We start from the raw sequence: 19054 nt of genomic DNA on the forward strand, positions 1-19054 counted from the left end.
TACAGAGCAGTCGAGCAGCAGCACAGAGGTCTGAACCCCACGTCTGTGCACTAAGGCAAGTCATCGGCTGAGTGGTGATTTAGCGTCCAGAATACAAGTGCAGGTGGCAATTGAGCCACAGCTGGAAGTATGTAACAGCTCATTGTTGGACTTGCATGGTTTAAGGAGGCTGAAAGCCTGCAAGTCAATAAAAACATACAATTTCTGTAAAAAAAATAGAAATTTGACATATAAAAAGACAAGTGGCAAAGAAAACTACAGCAGTATCAAGATAGACAGTAGATTCTGATGGGTCTAAGAGAGAAAACTATAATGGTACTGGTGTAAAGAAATACTAAAGACTCTGTAGCCAGCAGTCTTTAACCTAGAAATTCAGTAGTTTTGGGAAAACTACCTTTAAACTTGACTCTAGTGGCATTTACCACATTGAAGGGAAAAAAATTACATATTTCTTCCAATGTATTTAAGTTCATTTGTATTAATATTATCAAAGAGTGCTTCACAGGGAACACACAATGTAATAAGTACAGAAAGACTGTATGCTACTACCACAGAAAGAAAACTGACAGCAGAAAGAGTTAGGGTTAGACCTCAGTGGACTAGCAAATTCTGAATCCATTAGTAACACCAGGCACATCCTGTCCTTTCAACCCACCAAATCACTGGGGGGGAGGGTTTGTTTGTTTGTTTTTAAGGCATCTGCATAGGTATTTGTAGGTTCAAGACTGAGCATTTTAACTACACCATGTTTCACATATGCCTAATTTTAAATATTCGTGGATGGATAACATTGCATTCAACTACTGCATAGATTTAATAGCCATCTATGTATTCATACGTATAATACAATAGTTGTGTTGTCTAATGCTACCAAATCTATTTTGTCTGGCATCTTCTGATTTTAAATTCACTTGAAATTTCTTTGTGCTTCAGTATTTAGACATATGTCATAGCATATACATTATTTACTACTAGTGGTTCACAACTGGGCTAACCAATACTGATGCCTTTTGCTATGATTTATTTGACAATCCCAGTAAGGAAAACATTGATACCTCTGTCCTTATTTGATCAAGGGACAAGGTGCCAAGTCAGCCTCCTAACTGTTCTTTATAGTTACTATATATACCAGGGCTAGAAAAAAAAATGTGTAACATGGAACCACCTCAAATGGTAAGTTTTTCAGGACAATTTCATGAGATCCAAAAAAGATGGTGCATGAACTACAAGTAACCACTGCATAATGAATACCACACATTTCTAAAAACAATACATTTAAAACAAGTTAGCTCTGCTAATTTATTTATTTTCTTCCCCCAGCCCCTTTTCTTTTTTCTTTTAGTAACTCAGTCTGCAGCACAGAGGTCAGCCCTGCACACTACATGCAGGACATTTGAGCCTGGCCCAATATCAGCAGAACTAAATAATGTCAAAATGCTTCATGACAGACAAAAAAAAAAAAAAAAAAAAAAAAAAAAAAAAAAAAAAAAAAAAGCCCCTGTCTCAAAGCCCCTTCCTCATTCAGATTCAGGCTGTAGCTTTCCCTGTCAAGGTGCTCTGGTGGTCTTGCAGTTATTTTTCCAGATGAGTTCACAGAGAGGCAAATGGAGAGGGAAGGAAGAAAGGCACATGCAGATGAAGCTGAAATGAAAATGTTGTTAAAAAAAAAAAAGAGAGAGAGAGAAAAAGTGCTGGAGAAAACAGCCAGCCAGCACAGGATGAGGAATGTCCCTTGGACTTCTGGACAGGCTTATAGGAACATCCCAGATTTGATCCTTGTGGTAGGTATCTCCTTTTTGCAATTTCTCCCAAAGGCTACAAGCCAGAAGAGGCATAACATTTCTAGATCTCGAATATACTCTGCATCATTCTGCGTCCAGTGGTCAGTAAAGCATTCACTCTCCTAGTTGTTTTATTCATCTCCTACGTTTTTGATGTTAGCTAGTAAGCAAATTTCTGTGGGAACATTTTTATGGAGCAGGAAGACTGCAGTTGTGAACTTTCCCATTCGGTCTCTGCGTGACTACTTAGCAACACGCTGTTCTAACAAGCATCCGGTAATCTTTCTCGTCTTCCAGCCGCCTTAATTTCTCTACCCCATCATTAGAGATAGATGTTTCAAGGAGATCAGAGGAATTTATCTTTTGCAAAATCCTCAACCTTCTGGAAGCATATGACGGTGAGAACGAAGAAGTTCTCTCTGCATCGAACATAGGAACCACCTTACAATTGCAGCCATGGATGACTAGTGGCAAGCTGCCATAACATATGTGTTACATTGCAGTATGTAACCCCAAAAAGGTGCATGCTAACTGGTTCATACATCCTGGCTGGCAGGGAACTCACACATGCTCAAAATGGGCAAGCTACTTCTAGTAATGCATTACATTATACGTACATACATATATGTATACCTAGACACACGGCTGACAAAGCACCACAGTGTAAAGGTACCCACTTAAACATTAGGTCAGTCACTGCTGAAGTCAAATACAAAACTTCTTGATGCTGATGAGGGATGAATACTCATCCTGTCCCCAGTCCCTGCTGCGTTGTTAGTTACAGGAGAGAGTCCTCACGTTTCTTTCTCTGCTCCCTGCCTCTATTCTCCATCCTTGCTGCAGGACACAGGACAGCCTGTCAGTTGCTAATGTGGAAGCTTGATTGATAAAAAATTATAACTGCTTTGTTACCTTTCATGAATTATACCTGTAATTTTTTTCTAAGCTTCACTTCTTGTTTTCAGCATAATGTGGGAAGAATGATTATTTCTAATCAGCCTCCAAGTTACTACTCAAATATTGGAGAACCACAACTACTGAGATGCTCTAAATATCAAACATGAAACACAATGAAAAGAAATGAGTAGCATAGATGGGTATCTACATTTCCACCATCAGTGCTGTACTTGATATTTGTAAGATCATTCAGCAGCAGATCATTATGGAAATCTCACTTTAAAAATTAAGCAAGAACAATGAACATAAAAGGCCCATTACAAGGGCAGGGACATAAGTCTCTAATCTGCAACATGGTTCAAACATTTCAGAGGAAGGCATAAAAATAGTGCTGCTATAGTCAAGATTGTGCAAGACTATAAAGGGCATAAGACAATACAGTGAAGTAATATTTTTTATTAAAGCACGTGATATAATTAGAAAAACAATTGTATTTTGGGTAAATGAGGCCTTTCTCAACTATGCCCCAAAAACCTTCTCTGTTCTTCCAACTGAGTTGTTTCAGTAAATGATACTGCCTTTCCCTTCAAATATTGCCTCCTTTTACTAAAAACACCCTTTATTGAATTCTATTCAGGGTAGTCATTTTCCTCCATCATAAAATGCTGTGGTTTTATCACTATATAGTAAGACTTACTCATAAAAGAAATCCCTAGAATGCAGATAACACATACTCTTCAAGCCTTTTAACAGATCACCAAGAAATACTGTTAGCAATATTTCCTCAGACTGCTACTATCTATTCCTTCATACAGCCACTCTATGGTACTTGTACGGCCTTCATTAGAATGATTTGAGAACTGAATTTAAACAAATTTAAATTTGAATTTAAATGAATTTAAGAACTACCCAGCTTCTTTCCTTTCCTGACTGCTTCTCCTTCCCTATTGCTACTCTTCATCAGTAAGTGTTTGTTTTTTTTTTTTTTTTTAATTCTGTAAAGCTCTTTAATGGATAGGGTAGAGTACCTGTCATACCACATTACCTTGTAGGTTCAAGTTCAGTACCGCTGGGGGCAATTGCCAGGACTGGTTACTTCAAAGGACAGCAGAACATGACATGACATAATGTGCTTCTCTTACTGTGCCATTTATACTTAAAGGAACTATACTCCTGTCTGCTCTATGCATCATTTTTAATGAAACAAAAAGCCTGAACTTACAATTTTAAATTATCATTTCTGATATAAACTCTAATGCATCAAGTTCCAAGATTAGTTATCTGCCATCTGCAGCTCCTGCAAATTCATCATTCAAAACAGAGCATGATCTCTGCAACACACTGTTCTTTAGTACAAAGAAACCTACTGCAAAAGTCCCAGACAAACTGATACCATAGGCTTGTGCATGAGATCAGTTTTCTCTCAGTCTCCCACTGAGGCAGTCCATGAGATCACTTGTTCCCACAAATATGTTAATGAAAATAAATGTTGATATCTTGCCCCATATATAACCTGAAGTCAACTGGTTTAGTAGAAGCATACTGAATTTTGTCTTCTTTCTGCCAGTCAAACAAAAACCACTCTACTGGTAACGCTGCAGCTTCAGAGACACCTATAAATCTATTTAACAAGAGATCTAGCTGTGAAACATTTAATCCTTGCATTTCAGTATCTTAATTCATATCTAAAACTATGTTGAGATTAATATTCTTCGTAGTTTCAACTGCTCAGTTATAAAGAGTGTGGATTCCTGACTCATTTCTTTTCCACTTACAGCTGCAAAACCATGCTGGTTACTGTTCCTTTCACCCAATCTCTCTCTCTCTCAGAGAGATTTGCAGTGTTAAAACACCACAAAACAAACAGAACAGAAGTATAGAATAATGAATCCTCCAAATCTTCACTGACCTATAGTGGATAAAAGATATAAGAGATCACAAGTTTAGCTGAACAATAAATCTGTATTTCACATTTATATGTAGACATAGAAATTCTGAACAATTTAACAGCAATGACTAATTAGCAGTGGAAAGTTCAGAGTAGAGAGGGAGCAATTATTTTGCATGTGGTCCTTGCAAGAGCAGATTCAAAAGCTATTTACTAAAAACAACACATTAATAAGAATCTGTCATGAGTCATTACCAATTTATAGATCTCTCTTCATGCAGATGATCTACAAAGCATCTCACAGCAAAATAAGATATTTCAGGCAAATGCAAAACTAAATTATATTTTTATGTAGCCTAAGAAAATATCACTTCAGGGCTCAGTTGAAGCTCAACAAATCCCGTAATGAGACAAAAAAATAAAAATTCTTCAGTCTTGATGACCTATAATGGAACAGTGAATCAGATAATGGACTCTTGTTCTGGTAAGCACATTTTTCTCTGACCAACACTTAAGTAGTGAGTAGACAGACATATAGTCAGAGAAGTTTTCCTTTCTCAGGCTTTTACAGTCCAACATGTGAAGCAGTATTTCCAGCTCCTAGTACATCTCCTTTCACATGCACCATGTTTCTTGTGTCAGAGAAAGAATAGAGCAAGCCAGAGAGCCAAAGTGTGTCTCCACTAGGAGCACTTCCATGGCTCCGGGTCCACTAACACTGCCCGAGTTCTGACAAACGTACCCGTTCTTCCAAGCAGCTCTCATGGTTCTTCATCAATAGCCCAAATGCTGATTTTTGCAAATAATCTGTGCTTTTCTGATTAGAGCAAGTTTATCAAACTGTGGTGCAATAAATGCATAAATTAAAACCTCCAGGTCAGCTTCAAGAGAAGAGTAATAACCCAACAGCAAGGCATTGGTGACACCAAATGCATTCCAGTAAACTGATGCCCAATCTACAGCTACACTCAGACTGCCGGGTCAGATTGGTAAGACTTTAGAGTGGGTACCAACAATAGGTCGAAGACAGTTTTAAGCTATTAAAAATTATAGAAGTTATTTTCCATATTTTTCATTCTCTAATATCTCAAATACCATGGAAATGCTATCTACTCAAAAGGTAAAGTTGTAATGGCTGTAAATAGCCTCTACCATTACTGAACCTTTATTTTCATAAAATTTTAAAGTGAAATAAAATGATCAACCATTACATTGATAAAAATGTTTCAGTCTTCTTGAATATTAGTTTGTATCTTTGATTAGTATTCAAATATCATGTAAAATTTACACTACATAAATTATTAATCCTTAATCGCTGGGAAATCTAATTGCCTGGTTCCATGCTAGGCAACAAAAGTTAGCAATTTTAGCTGTATATTGTAAAATATTTCCTTAATGTATCATCAGTTAAAATGAATTGGGATACTTGATCATGTTGTTACCTTTAGGACCCAAAATACTTGCTTCAAAGAGTTTGTGATCTAAATAAACAAGAGACAAAAGCAAAATGAGCACAGCATTGGGTGGCAGGCACCATGCTGGTCCCACATCATTTGCTGTGATGCATCACACAGCAAAAAGCCTCAAAGGCCTGTGAACTGAGGTCACCCATCCATGCTTTTTCTGTTAAGCATTTTGTGCCCTACTACCCAGAAAACACAAGCTGAGCAAGTCATTAGCAATAGACAGCCCAATGGATTTAATCTAAGAATGAAAGTCTGCAAAATACTACAGGCTGACCAATAGTTCTCACCGTGACTGATCCTAGGCTTGAGGGGAAGAAAAAACAACTGAAATAGTCTGATTTTGGATATAGGTATATAATCCTATATCCTATTTGGATATAAGTATAGGTAAGAGGAGGGTAGTTCCTTTCTAACCAGTCTCCTGAGATGGTGAGATCTATGGAGTAATAAAAATACTAGGATCTAGTCCTGCAAGTATTTGTCTTTACCAAAAGAAAACTTTTTTGAACTAAAGCTATACAACTAAAATGAGGGACAGAAAGGTGTTTATTTGCCAGCTCCACAAGTGGCAAATACTGTAAAGCCATTATTGAAAAATACTTAAATTATATACTTGGATAAATAAAGTGAGAATGAAAATGTATAAAGGAGTTGATGACAGCAGTTATCTAAGTTAAAACTAGACTCTGGCTATCAGAGATGAGATTGGACCAGAGCGTGAAGTGACTAATTCTTCCATTTAGTTACAATTCCTGTCACCTTTGTGACATTCTTGGAGAGAAGAACCACCTTCAGTGTTTTCCAATATCATACTTAACCAGTCTTAATATTGGTTACTAGATTTTATTGTAATTTAAACTGAGAATCTCTCTAGAGCATCTCACACAGAAAAGGATAGTAAGTTCAGTGGAATGAAAAAGAAAACACACAGTTACATTCAAAGCAGAAAAAAAATAACCAAATGAAAAAAAGTTAGCCCTAGTGGGTTTTCTGCAGTATTTTGATTCTCAACATTGGAATGCTTCTTCTTGCTCAGACTGCTTGATATTTCTTGCTTATTCATTTAAGAATTAAAGTAATGCTTACATATCCACTGTATCTGAGCATACTGAATTACACTGATTTCAGATGGAATGACTGACTTTGTAAGGATCACTGCAGGTGACGGGGATCTAACTGAGTCCATGATTACCCATCATATTCTTGTCTGCTAAGCAAGGTTTGATTTTACAATTTGTATGGTTGCTGTGAAACATTTACAGTAAAGATGCCTATATGAAGTAATGTCTTTTCTTCAATTGCACTTGACATTCTCTAGGCTGTAGTTACCAGAACAGAGGAAAAAAAAAAAAAAAAAAAAAAAAAAGAAAGAAATCAAAATTCCACAAGTGCTGGAAGAGGGAGAAAAGCACATCTCCAGTGAAGTCACAGCAGTAACGCTACATGGAGATTTGTCCCCACACAGAGCCTTAATAAAAGCAAAAAACAAATGCTAATCTCCTCGTAATATCAAAGAGTATTTCTAACTACTTCTCTTAAAAAAGATCAATCTGAGATTGTCTTGGCAAGAATAGGATGGCTTTCAGAAACTAAAAGAGGTAGAAGGAAAAATTTAACTAACAGTACTCAATACAAGAATACGTTGAGAAAAAGAGCAACTCATCATACGCAGTTGTATAGACTATTTTACTATCCCACGTATTTATTTTTAACCACTGCATAGTAAGCAGTTGCCTTTTCTATAGCTTACATTTATTTTTTTCTCTCCTCATCTGGAAATACATCTAACTCTTCATTAGTCCAACTCATTGTTGGACTAATGGACCAAATAAGGGCAGATAATGCAAATATAAGATGTTTCTGTGCTATCATCTAAGTTGTGTGTTCTGTGAGTCTTTAAAAAAAAAAAAGAACACACCTGCTGAAGTCATCACAATACCCAACAGTTGGGTATACTTTGATACCATGATTTCACTTGCATCAGCAGTCCAACTCAGTTTTTAATATTTTTACTGTCTTTACTTAAAGCATTGCATGTGCATTATCTGCATTTTACTGCAGAAAAACTTTTCTACTGAAAAATCTGAATTTCTGTCCCACATCAAGATTTGAGCAAATAAAGCCTTCAGCTACCTAGAACTTAGCTTACTATCAGACCTCTCAATGCAGAGCTTGCAAAAAAACATGATACTAGAGGGTGAGATTTTCCAAAGCACCAGAGGATTCAATACAGCAAAAGACTCACTGAAAAAATATGATGATTTTTTTTTTTTTTTTTTTTTTTTTAATTTCCCCTTTGCCTTTATTTCTACCCGGCTTCTCTTTTTCAGTTGTTTTTTAATGGAAACAAGCTGCTGGCAATAATGAGAAAACTATAAAACAGAGAGAGCTCTCTGTATAAAAAAGAAACACTTTTATAAAATGCTAACGCACTATAGTGCTTTTATATGTGACTTCAATGTTATTTTATTTCATAATGCTATGGCACAACACATCAGATTTTATACTACCAGCAGATGATTTTTTCTTCAAGAAATCTTTAAGCCCTTCTAAGCTGTCACTCCAACTTACTCTTCATACTCTTTGGAAAAACTGCAGTTGTCTTTTAAATATCATTGAAATAGAAACCATCAGCTTAAGAAGTACTATTTCATATCAGGTTGTATAAGCTGACACTTTTGAAGCTGTGTTTTCAAAACAGCAGCTGAAAAGCACACTAAGAACTAAGACAGACTAAGAACTAAGCTCTGTCCTGCGATTCCCCAGCTGCCCCATTAAAAGAAAAAAGGAAAAAAAAAAAGAAGTGTGTGCCTTGTACTACTTCAGGCATCCAAGAAGTTGCCACATGTCATGGAGAAATGCAGTGAAACAACTTGCATTTTAGCACCATGTTGACCTAAAATAAAGCAGCCTCAAATCTGAGGTAATCTTCAGTTTCAAATGAGGAACAAATTGATAAAATACATATTATACCTTTATTTATTGTCAAGTTCCTTGCACAACTTTTTAAACACTTCTATGATGCAGGTACCTTCCCAATCCAGATGCAACCTAAGACTCTCCAACCTTCACCGTCCATTTGACAAGGACACTAGTGTAAAGCTGGCTCAGAACTTAAATGATAGCTACCAGGGACACTACATCCAGCTTACAAACAGACACCTAAGTGGCTCTGCTGACCCCGTGGACCTTTTCTTCAGCAGGTCCTAGATCTCCAACTCAGTATCACATTGGACAATCCCAACCCAGCTATTCCCTGTGAGCACTAGCCACTGCCCTGCATGCATAGGGATTACATTAGACAGGCTCTCATCTCACATAAAAAAAAAAAAAAATGCGATCAGTCAGATTTTACCACACTTATAAAACTACTCAGTAAGACATTTCCAGAACCCAGAACTGGTGCTAAAAGCATCTAAATAAGGGCCTTACTGTCAAGCACAATCAGCAGGCAGGAACTCCAGCTTCATTTCCAAGAGACAGCTTCATTTTCGAGAAAGGTTACTGCCCAAGACAGTGACATTATTTTGTTAGCTTCTAAAAAGTCTGGCTTTGATTAGGGCTGCCATTCTCTTTTTTAAAAGCTGGTCTTGTTTAGCTCAGTTAAACAGTAAGTGTAAACAGCTGTGAATAAAGCCACACAGGATGATAAACAATTTGACATGGTCAAAGGGAAATTTATCAACAGATCATCCTGGGGGGAGACAAATACTACATACAGGTGCTTTTGTTTTGACCTCTAAACCCTACAAACAAAAAGTGACTCAGAGGCTCCAATCTTGTTATTTTCTTACTAGAAATAAAGCACAAAACATTGGTTTTTTATTCTGAATTCTCTTTGAGATTCAAAATCCTTTGCCTCTGTTTGTTTACAGGATTTGAGACTCTCGTGGTTAGTTGCACCACTCCAGATGCAATTACTAAAATAAACAAAAAGGGAAGCAGGAAATAATTTCACTCATACAGGCATTCTGCAAACAATGTAACTATATTCAGCAGTTCTTCCCAGTAGCCTTTCCTTTGTTTATATCAACAAGCTCTTGCAACTTGGAAATTAAACTGGACATGACAAGAAGGATCAGAAATTCTCAACTGATTAGCTGGTGGCAAGAAATCTAAATAAAGAAAACCAAATCCAGTTCCGTTAGCACACTAGCGTTAACAGAGTAAGCTGTGAAAATTTCAGCGGTCATTTGCAGTGTAAATCGGAGAATGTGTCACAATTGACAAATTGACATTTTTCACTCCACAGCAAGACTTTTGCAGAACTGTGCTAAGTATAGTCTGCTGTTTAGGAAATTATGGAGGTTGCAGAAGAGTGATAGAAAGCTGCATACCTAGTAATTAGTCTTAATGCGACTTTTTGATAATTCTGAGGAAAAAAACATTTAAAAATCAGAATGTGCAAGCACATCAAAGTCCAAAAATGGTCTTTCTCCTCCTCCCTTCACAATAATCAATAAACACTATACCAACATAGCACTATCAGAGTTGCCTGGAAAAAAGTTTATCAATGAAAATAAAAGGATATTTTGAAAAAAACAATTTTTAATTAAATCACATTTTGAAAAACATTCCAGATGGCTGGAAAAATATTCCAGAACATAAACATATTTGGAAACCCTGTTTTACAAGAAACATAAATATTTATTATTGCTCTGAATCAAGACTAAAAGAATAAAAATGTGTGAAAAAGATCATTGTAAAAAAAGATACAAAAACTGATGTGAAATGTCATTGATGCTACCACCTTCCCTGAAGAGGCAACATCCCTTTATACCAGTTTCCTCTCCAGAACACAGAATTCATCAGGTCAACACAAGTACTAAGAGACTACATCAATTTAAGCTTACTGTATTACCTGAAATATCTAGTCCTTTCCGTTATGTGTGCGGCCTCCAGAACATACAAGTGCTTGCACTTTACCCGATGCTTGCATATCAAAAAGGGGTTGGTAGAAAAAATTAGCACAAATCTTTATAATTAAAGCTGTGAGCTGTGTATCACCACATAAACTCACCAGCAGCTTGACTTTGGGTAGCACAAGGAATCTTGCATTTTACAGCTTTCAGAGGGAAAATTTAACCTTAAGTATTCTGGGCATGTCCTGAAAAAAAATAGCCCTCTCATTCTCTTAGTCTCAGTCCTTTTGGTTAGTGAGGCTCAATTTCTTTTCTCTGATTTACTCAATCAATTCACAGCTTTTCTAATATACAAGCCCTCTTCTCTGTATTTGAACTCTTCACCTATCTGGTATCGTTTCCTTTCAGCTTCTCACCACGGTCCTTCCTCCACCAGACCACAGTTCTGGGCTCCCTACCTGCCAGCAGTCTTACCCAACCTATTACTTCTGAAGCCGGAATAGTCCAATAGTTTTTTCCTCAGCGTTCAAGTCAGGTAAGCCCTCTTTCACATTGCCTAAACAGATGGAGGAGAAAATAGAGGGAAATATCCTCTCTATTCACTGTTCCTGGAAGAAATAATTGCAGAGAAAATCTTGTTTGGTCTCTACTGTCCTGGGAGAGAACATACTCAGTACAGATAAAATATTTGGAGAATCTAGATGCCAAATCCTAACAGGTCTCCACAGAGCATGAGTGAACCCCTATTTGTCAATGGCTAACAACTGGGTCAAATTCAGAGACTTTTTTAAAGGATCAATATAAAGCAAAAGAGAAAAACTAAAATGGAAACAAGAGAGACTAAAAAGCTATTTAACTTACTTACACCCAAACTGTTAGTGGAGGATTTGATCCACTCTGCCTTAATGATAACTTATCTGTTGCTTTGGAAACAGAACCAAGGAAGATTATTTTGAGTTGAGGAGCCTTTGGAAAAACAGTTCCTCAAAAACCATGTAATCCAATGTCCACCATGCAGCCAATGTTGTTTAAGTAGTAGGCCCATGCAGATTTCAATGCCAATTTGATGGCAAAAATAACTTATCAGAATATTCTTCAGCCAAATATATTTTAAGTTATTTATTTTAGGAGATTTTCATCAACCACTTCTCCGCTTGCCTGCACATTTTCTTGCTTTTTCTCTCCTCCCCTTTAAACATACAAGGTACAGAAATCCCAGCATTTATATTCAGGTAGACAAATTGTAGTAATCTTTCAAAATGAATTTTTGATTCCACTTTTATGTTCATCCTTGAATGTTTCTACACCTAACAAAGTTACACTGCCTTCCAGAACATTTTTTCTCCATTGATCCATGTACCCTTTATATGTGGGTTACTTCTATGGAAACCACAAAAGGTGATTAACAACTAAAATCTAAAGGCCTAAGTTCTCAGCCTAGGAGTCCCTATCTCCCCTACAAAATTTGGGGGGCCTGCTAATTGAAAAAGGATAAAAACAGTATTCTAGATACTATGAATGTCTTCTTTTGTTGGGGGAAAATTTTTGGAAAAACTTGAGGATGACAAAGTGAATTTTTTAAGAAGGTTGTTATTGTTTCTGTTTTACTGAATATTATGTGAAGAACAAGAAAAACTGACCCAAACACTGTTATTTTGTGGCACAAACAGATGCAAGGAAAAGACAATTGTATCACAACTCTGTGATACTTCTTATTTATCTGAGTTAAGGAAATAACTTTTTAATATCATTTGTAATCTTTTATAATGATTATCTGACATAATAGGTAAAATAATATTTATCCTTTTATAACAGCAAACGTACTTTGTGCATTCTAGTTATCAACAGATTATTCTGCTCCTTCATATTTCAGAAATGCAGTGAAGTTGGGCCAAAAGGGACAGATTTGGACAGATTTAGCAGCAGGATTTTATTATTGAGTCAAATGAGTAAGCAATGCAATAAGACTTTTTAAAATGTCCTGACTTCACAAGAAAAGCCTGTGTTCAGGAAGTGGGAAAAGAGCAGAAAAGTATTCCTTACAGTGGAATTGCATTTAAACTGATATGTGTCATTGGTAAGTATTATTTCTACTATTTGTCTAATTGTGATGCTTGAAAAAGCCACTGTAGATTGCTGGAGTAACAGCAAAACTATACAGCTATTATTGAGAGGAAGACCTATAGGAGTAGTCCTAGTGGAAGGTTTTCATGACACTATTTCTGACATATTACTTGCTGAGACAGTAGTGATTTAGGAAAAAGACCACTAAGCTGAAGGGCTTGAGATGTCTGCTGCCTTTTTTTTTTTTTTTTTTTTTTTTTTTTTTTTCCATTTTTCTAGATGCAAGCTCAAGCTTGGAGCAAGAGAAGTCTCCTTTTTTACCCTCTTGCCAACAGGAAATTTTCCAAAGACCTAGAATATATGCTGTTAGGGGTAGGACGGTGTGGGTTGTGGCTATCTGCCCACTTCTGAGTTAAACTTCTTTTATTGAAGGAAACAACCTAAAGGATAAAAACATATATGAAGAGGCAACAATGAAACTTCAGAATAAAAAGAGGTGAAAGAAGGATTATTTTCCCCTCTTCCTCAGCACCATCTCCAGCTTTATAATTGAATTTCCATTTTTTCTCATTTTCCTTTGAAACTTCTCAATCCTCCTTTTTTTCTTTTCATAGAATCACAGAATCAGTAAGGTTGGAAGGGACCTCTGGAGATCATCCAGTCCAACCACCCCGCTCAGCAGGGTCACCCAGAGCATGTTAGACAGGGTTGCATCCAGGCGGGCCTTGAAGATCTCCAGAGGAGGAGACTCCACAACCTCTCTGGGCAACCTGCTCCAGTGCTCTGTCACTCTCACAGGGAAGAAATTCCCCCTCACGCTCAGGCGGAACTTCCTGTGCTTCAATTTCTGCCCATTGCCCCTTGTCCTGTCACATGGGGCAACTGAAAAGAGTTTGCCCCCATCCCCTTGACAGCCTCCCTTCAGGTACTTGTACACATTGATAAGATCCCCCCTCAGTCTTCTCTTCCCCAGGCTGAAGAGGCCCAGCTCTCGCAGCCGTTCCTCACAGGGCAGGTGCTCCAGCCCTCTGATCATCTTTGTAGCCCTACGCTGGACTCTCTCCAGTAGCTCCATGTGTCTCTTGTACTGGGGAGCCCAGAACTGGACACAGTACTCGAGATGAGGCCTCCCCAGGGCTGAGGAGAGGGGCAGGATCACCTCCCTCCACCTGCTGGCGACACTCTTTAGCATGTAGTCTCGGAATAGAACTAACTGAAAAACAGCATTGTCAGGCAGAGAAAAGAGGATCCTTCGCATTTTGCAGCACCCACAGTACTGCAACAATATTTGTCATAAACAATTTTAGTGCTTCCATCTCTCTCTCTCTTATCCCTTTTCCCTTTTAGGCCTTATCTGAAACTGTGTTCCATGTATACAGAGTAACACATCTTTGCTGAGATATGCCGTATTTGTTCTAGACACATATCTGCAAATGAGAACACCTAGGCAAGCCAAATCCATAACTGTCAAGGTCCCTTCTTGAACCGAGTTTTATTTTGTTGTACAGTAATAAACGCAAAGCAAAAGCCAGTCCACTCAGACATAACAAAAAGAGCTACAAAGGATCTTTTCTAAACAAAATCTTGTGAAATTGTTTGACCCTGATCTCTCAACTAAATCCACTTCTTAGGAAAGATCTAACAGCAGTATGACAGACTGTGCTCTGTTAAAATAGAATCTATTAATTTTATAATAGATATCATTTATCATCTAACATTAAGGATTATAAGAGACTAAAAAAAAAAATGTTACATAAATACCAAATCATGCTTTTTCTAGTGTTACTTTTGCTTTTGGTAACTGTCTTCTAACTCAATAAATTTGCACATCCCCATCAGACAGCCTTTCATTAGCCTACATGAGTTCAAGCACAAGAAGAAAGTTGTCAGTAAAACTAGAAATGGTTCTTGACTGCAGCCAGTAGCTACCAAAACACATGATCAATACTTTTCACCAAAATGCTTACAGTTATTGCAATAAAATGATGATATTGTTAAAAAAAACTTTTTAGGCAAATACTAATTGTTATACTTATTATTCCCTCCCATTGGGGACCAAATATTTCTGGAATGCAAGACAATCTGGAATGCATGGGGGGAAGGGGTGTTCGAAAAATGTACAAAGGGTACTATCATTAAAGAAAGGTTTGGGAAACACTATTCATAGACAAACTATTGGTTCCAATCGAATTTCTTGGATTCTGAGATATCACCAGGACTGTGGAGTAAATGACACAGTAAAATTACACTAATGAGAGGTTTGGAAAGGTAGAGAATCTGCCGCAACACCGGAAAGCTATCATTTTCTGTAAATGGTAATAATTCTGTTTTCTTCTATTCAAGGACTTCGTTGAGGAATATAGTCTCAAGGACAAAATATTTATAAATTTTATTCATATTTATAAAACCAGTTTTACAAATGACTTCCATAACGTCATTTTTATAATTTTATAAGGTCATGTCTTGGCCTGTAGAGAGTATCTGTAGTGTTTGTCTGAGGCTTATGACAACTCTCTGGAGATGCTCATACTCTGCATTTTTAGTCTCTTAACAATCTAAAATATCACATTATATGATAGCCATATGCCCTCAAATTGGAAGGAATGCCTTCATTATCAAAAGCTTACTCATATATGAAGACACCAGATATTACAGTGTAGTTTCAAAACACAAAACCACTTGACGACATGTAATTATATAAATAAGAGAAAACACACCCAACAGTTACACTCATCACCATTTTCCTGGGGCAGCCACAGTTCTAAAGGGTTTTCACGACAGCCCTGCTTCCTGCCATATTGCAAGCACTGTGAACCACCAGGAAGATGGTTTCTACAAGTAACACAATGTCAAACATTTTACAGCATCAACGTATGCCGGCGGTCCTGGGGTCCTAACAAACAAAGCTTCAAACCGTAACCTGCTGAGAGTCTCCCCATCAGGAAAGTTCCCTGATAAAAAACACACTATTCCAAAACCAAAATATTTTACAGATTTTTTTCCTCTAGATTTTCTCAGTTTTCTGTCATGAAAATAGAGTTGTCTAGTTTGATCCAATTCTGACTATTATAGTTTGCAGAAATGACCTGAAATGCCAGTTTTCAAATATATTTCCTACTGGGTTATCTTGCCTCTCAGGCAGAGCAAATCTGAGGTCTGGATCCCTTTACAGATCCCCTTCTCTCCTCTAAGCAGGACTCAAATGTTTCACTAGAATCAGGTCGCTAACCTAAATCAGGGAACTTTTGGATTTAGAAAAGCCTTAAAGTTTTATCAGGAAATGAAATACTGAAACAAAGTGTTCTACTGTGAAAAAATATTTTTTGAAATATTTAATTCCCTGGATAGTTTTCATAGTTTATTTTTTTAATCTTTATTTGGAACTGAAACAAATGTTGAGATACACTCATTCTCTGCAAGACCACGGATTATTACTACAATAATATATATATATATAAATAAAATATATAAATTATACTTATTTTCAATAATATGCTTTGATTAAATTATTCTAAAAAGTAAGAAATAAGTCACTTAGAAACAAAATACAGTCTGCTGCAAAAGATACTTCACTTTTAAAAAATATATACCTTTAGAATAGAAGTTAGATTTACAATGTAAAGTTTAAGCTGTCAGATGAGGATAAGGTAAGGCTAATTAGCTGTTGTTCTTGTTGGCATAATCTGATAAAAATTTATGTTTTTCAATACTTGTTTTTTATTACCTTGTGGATGTGATGGTGTGAAATCAATATGAGTTTGTTACTGACTTCAGTGAGGCCAGAGTTTCACTTTTTGTTTTCACTAAACCTGTGTTTTAGTCACTGTAGATGTGAAAGAAATATTGCACAAAGACACAATATTTATACATACAAATAGACACGGGTATACCCAAACACACAAAAAAAAATACATACTGCATAAAGAACAAAGGTGTATAAAATGCTTGAAGAGAACGTCCCCTGCCTTAACAATAAGCATACAAATGTCACATGAAGACAATAATTGTAACAATACTACACTTCCTTATATGCTGCGCTCATAATGTAGGTCTTGCTTTCCCCTCATCTGAGTTCTCATTCAAATTTCCAAACATCTCTGTGGATGCCCCTCCTACGACCTGATGCTGATTCTGAGAGTTGCACCACATCTCTGAACAGGGCACAGTCTTGTAGCCAAAGGGAAGGGACCTAAAAGATCAAGTACTGCTCCTGGTTACACCTGCTCGGAGGGACTGAGGCTCTTAAATGCAGAAGGGATCCAGGTACTCCCAGGGCATGAGACAGTGGACAAAGCGCCCAAGAGCTTTGGACTTCTCTCAGGGCAACAGAAGCTTGCTCAGAGTAAGCCTTTGAGTGTGAATCTGCCTATCAATGCAACGCTTTGACCTGATTTAATTAAACTGACCTGAACCTTTACAATGCTCTCATTCGGAATTTAGAGAAAACAACAACATAGAACGTGGTTATACAGATTTGAAATTCTATACATCTCAGCCAAGTTTTAATGCACGTGTTTTAAATCATGCTCTATTTAACATTCATGATTACACAGCTGACCAAATTCTCCTCATAAAACATTTCCACAGCCTCTTACAGTCACCTCACAGGAATCTACAGCAATATTTTCCTTCTAGTGAAGAATTATTAATTCAGCTAGAGAACCTTAAAGACAACTCTCATTTCTGTCATTCCTACAACTACATAGTTACTCCCTACTCTAAACCAATAGATTGGAAGATTTACCATTAACAAACATATGCACACATTTGAAATCAAAAGTTTCAGCTCATAAACTATAAAAAGATAATAAGCTGTGTCCTACCTATGGTGGTAATAACAGTGCCAGCAAAGAAGAAGGAACTTCCCAAGTCCCAGTGACTGATCTGAGTAGATGTGTTTCCTAAAGGTATGATTCCTGCATTTATTGCTGCCACTACTTGCTGCAAGTTCAAAAAGATTTTTGTCAATATTCATGAAGCAATGATAAAAATATACATTATACAGTAAATAGATTAAGTCACTTTTATTAAATTCAAGCAATAAAACAAAAGAAGAATCAGTGTTGGTCTATACAAGTTTTATCATTCAGTCAGGTTAGAATTTAACCTTCAGAATACACCCTAAACACAGAGGACTACTTCAGCAAGCTGTAGAGATGTAAACTCTAGATAACTAAGAAAAACGCAAAATCTACAAATTCGGTAACAAACACATCTTAGTTGGATGACAAACAATTATATTTAACATTGTAACTATTTGTTGAGGAGAAATATTCATTGCACAAAGATTTAAAATTAGAGTTTCCCAAAATATTGCCCACTTTAGCTCTTGAGTTAGGCAAGCGAATGTACTTTCTAAAACACAGTCATTTTAAAATTCCAGGAAAAAATGTCCATGCATTATTTTGGATCAGATGAACCCCAATTAATTAAAACATTTTCAGAGAGCAGACCAGTTAATTATTAAGTAATAACTAAAGATTTACAATTACATTTATGGTCATGAAACTGTCACTATTTTAATAACAAATTCAGAGTTAATAACAAACACATGCATATAAGTGTACCTCTAAGTTTACAAGATTATATACTTTGTAGTTCTTAAACTCTTCAGTGCAACCAAATAAAATGAACATACAAGACATTTGTGCCATTTTTATAGTCCTAAAAAATGTGGAACATTTCCTACTTCAGCTGTATCTCTTACTGCAAATTACTATGACAAGACTATTCCTGTGTAGTTATCTCCATTGCACACATATACTAGCATTTGAGTTAAGTGCTATTACTTGAGAAAGAGTACTATTTTTAAACTTGCAATAAATACTTTAAGGAACGTAAATCATAATTTAATTCCGAAATGTGAAAGCAGAACTTATTTCAGAATCACTATAACGATAATTAGTGTTCAAGAAAAGAAAAGAAGAAGGAACACTGCAATGCTGAAATGTTCATTTCAACTACTAGCTTTCTGCTTGGCAAAGTTGTCCAACAATGATTATGCAGATAAAGCTGCTCAGCAGCAGGGCAGCCCAGAATGGCTTTCTGTGTGGACAGTCTGTTCCAGAGCAATGGTGTTTCACACACAAGAGCAAT

General features: G+C 36.6%; 1 protein-coding gene across 1 annotated transcript in view; it reads right to left on the bottom strand.

Annotated features, from left to right (window-relative positions):
- The window catches only part of KCNK2 (potassium two pore domain channel subfamily K member 2), a gene marked incomplete at its 5' end in the record, with an annotated part of 73218 nt that overhangs the window by 41421 nt on the left and 12743 nt on the right, over positions 1–19054 (bottom strand). The window contains one exon of the mRNA XM_062573567.1: positions 17782–17899. Coding sequence (XP_062429551.1) covers positions 17782–17899 — 118 coding nt within the window. The remainder of the gene's footprint in view (positions 1–17781; positions 17900–19054) is intronic.

Source organism: Rhea pennata, chromosome 3, assembly GCF_028389875.1.
Source record: "Rhea pennata isolate bPtePen1 chromosome 3, bPtePen1.pri, whole genome shotgun sequence".
NCBI classification, from domain to species: Eukaryota; Metazoa; Chordata; class Aves; order Rheiformes; family Rheidae; genus Rhea; species Rhea pennata.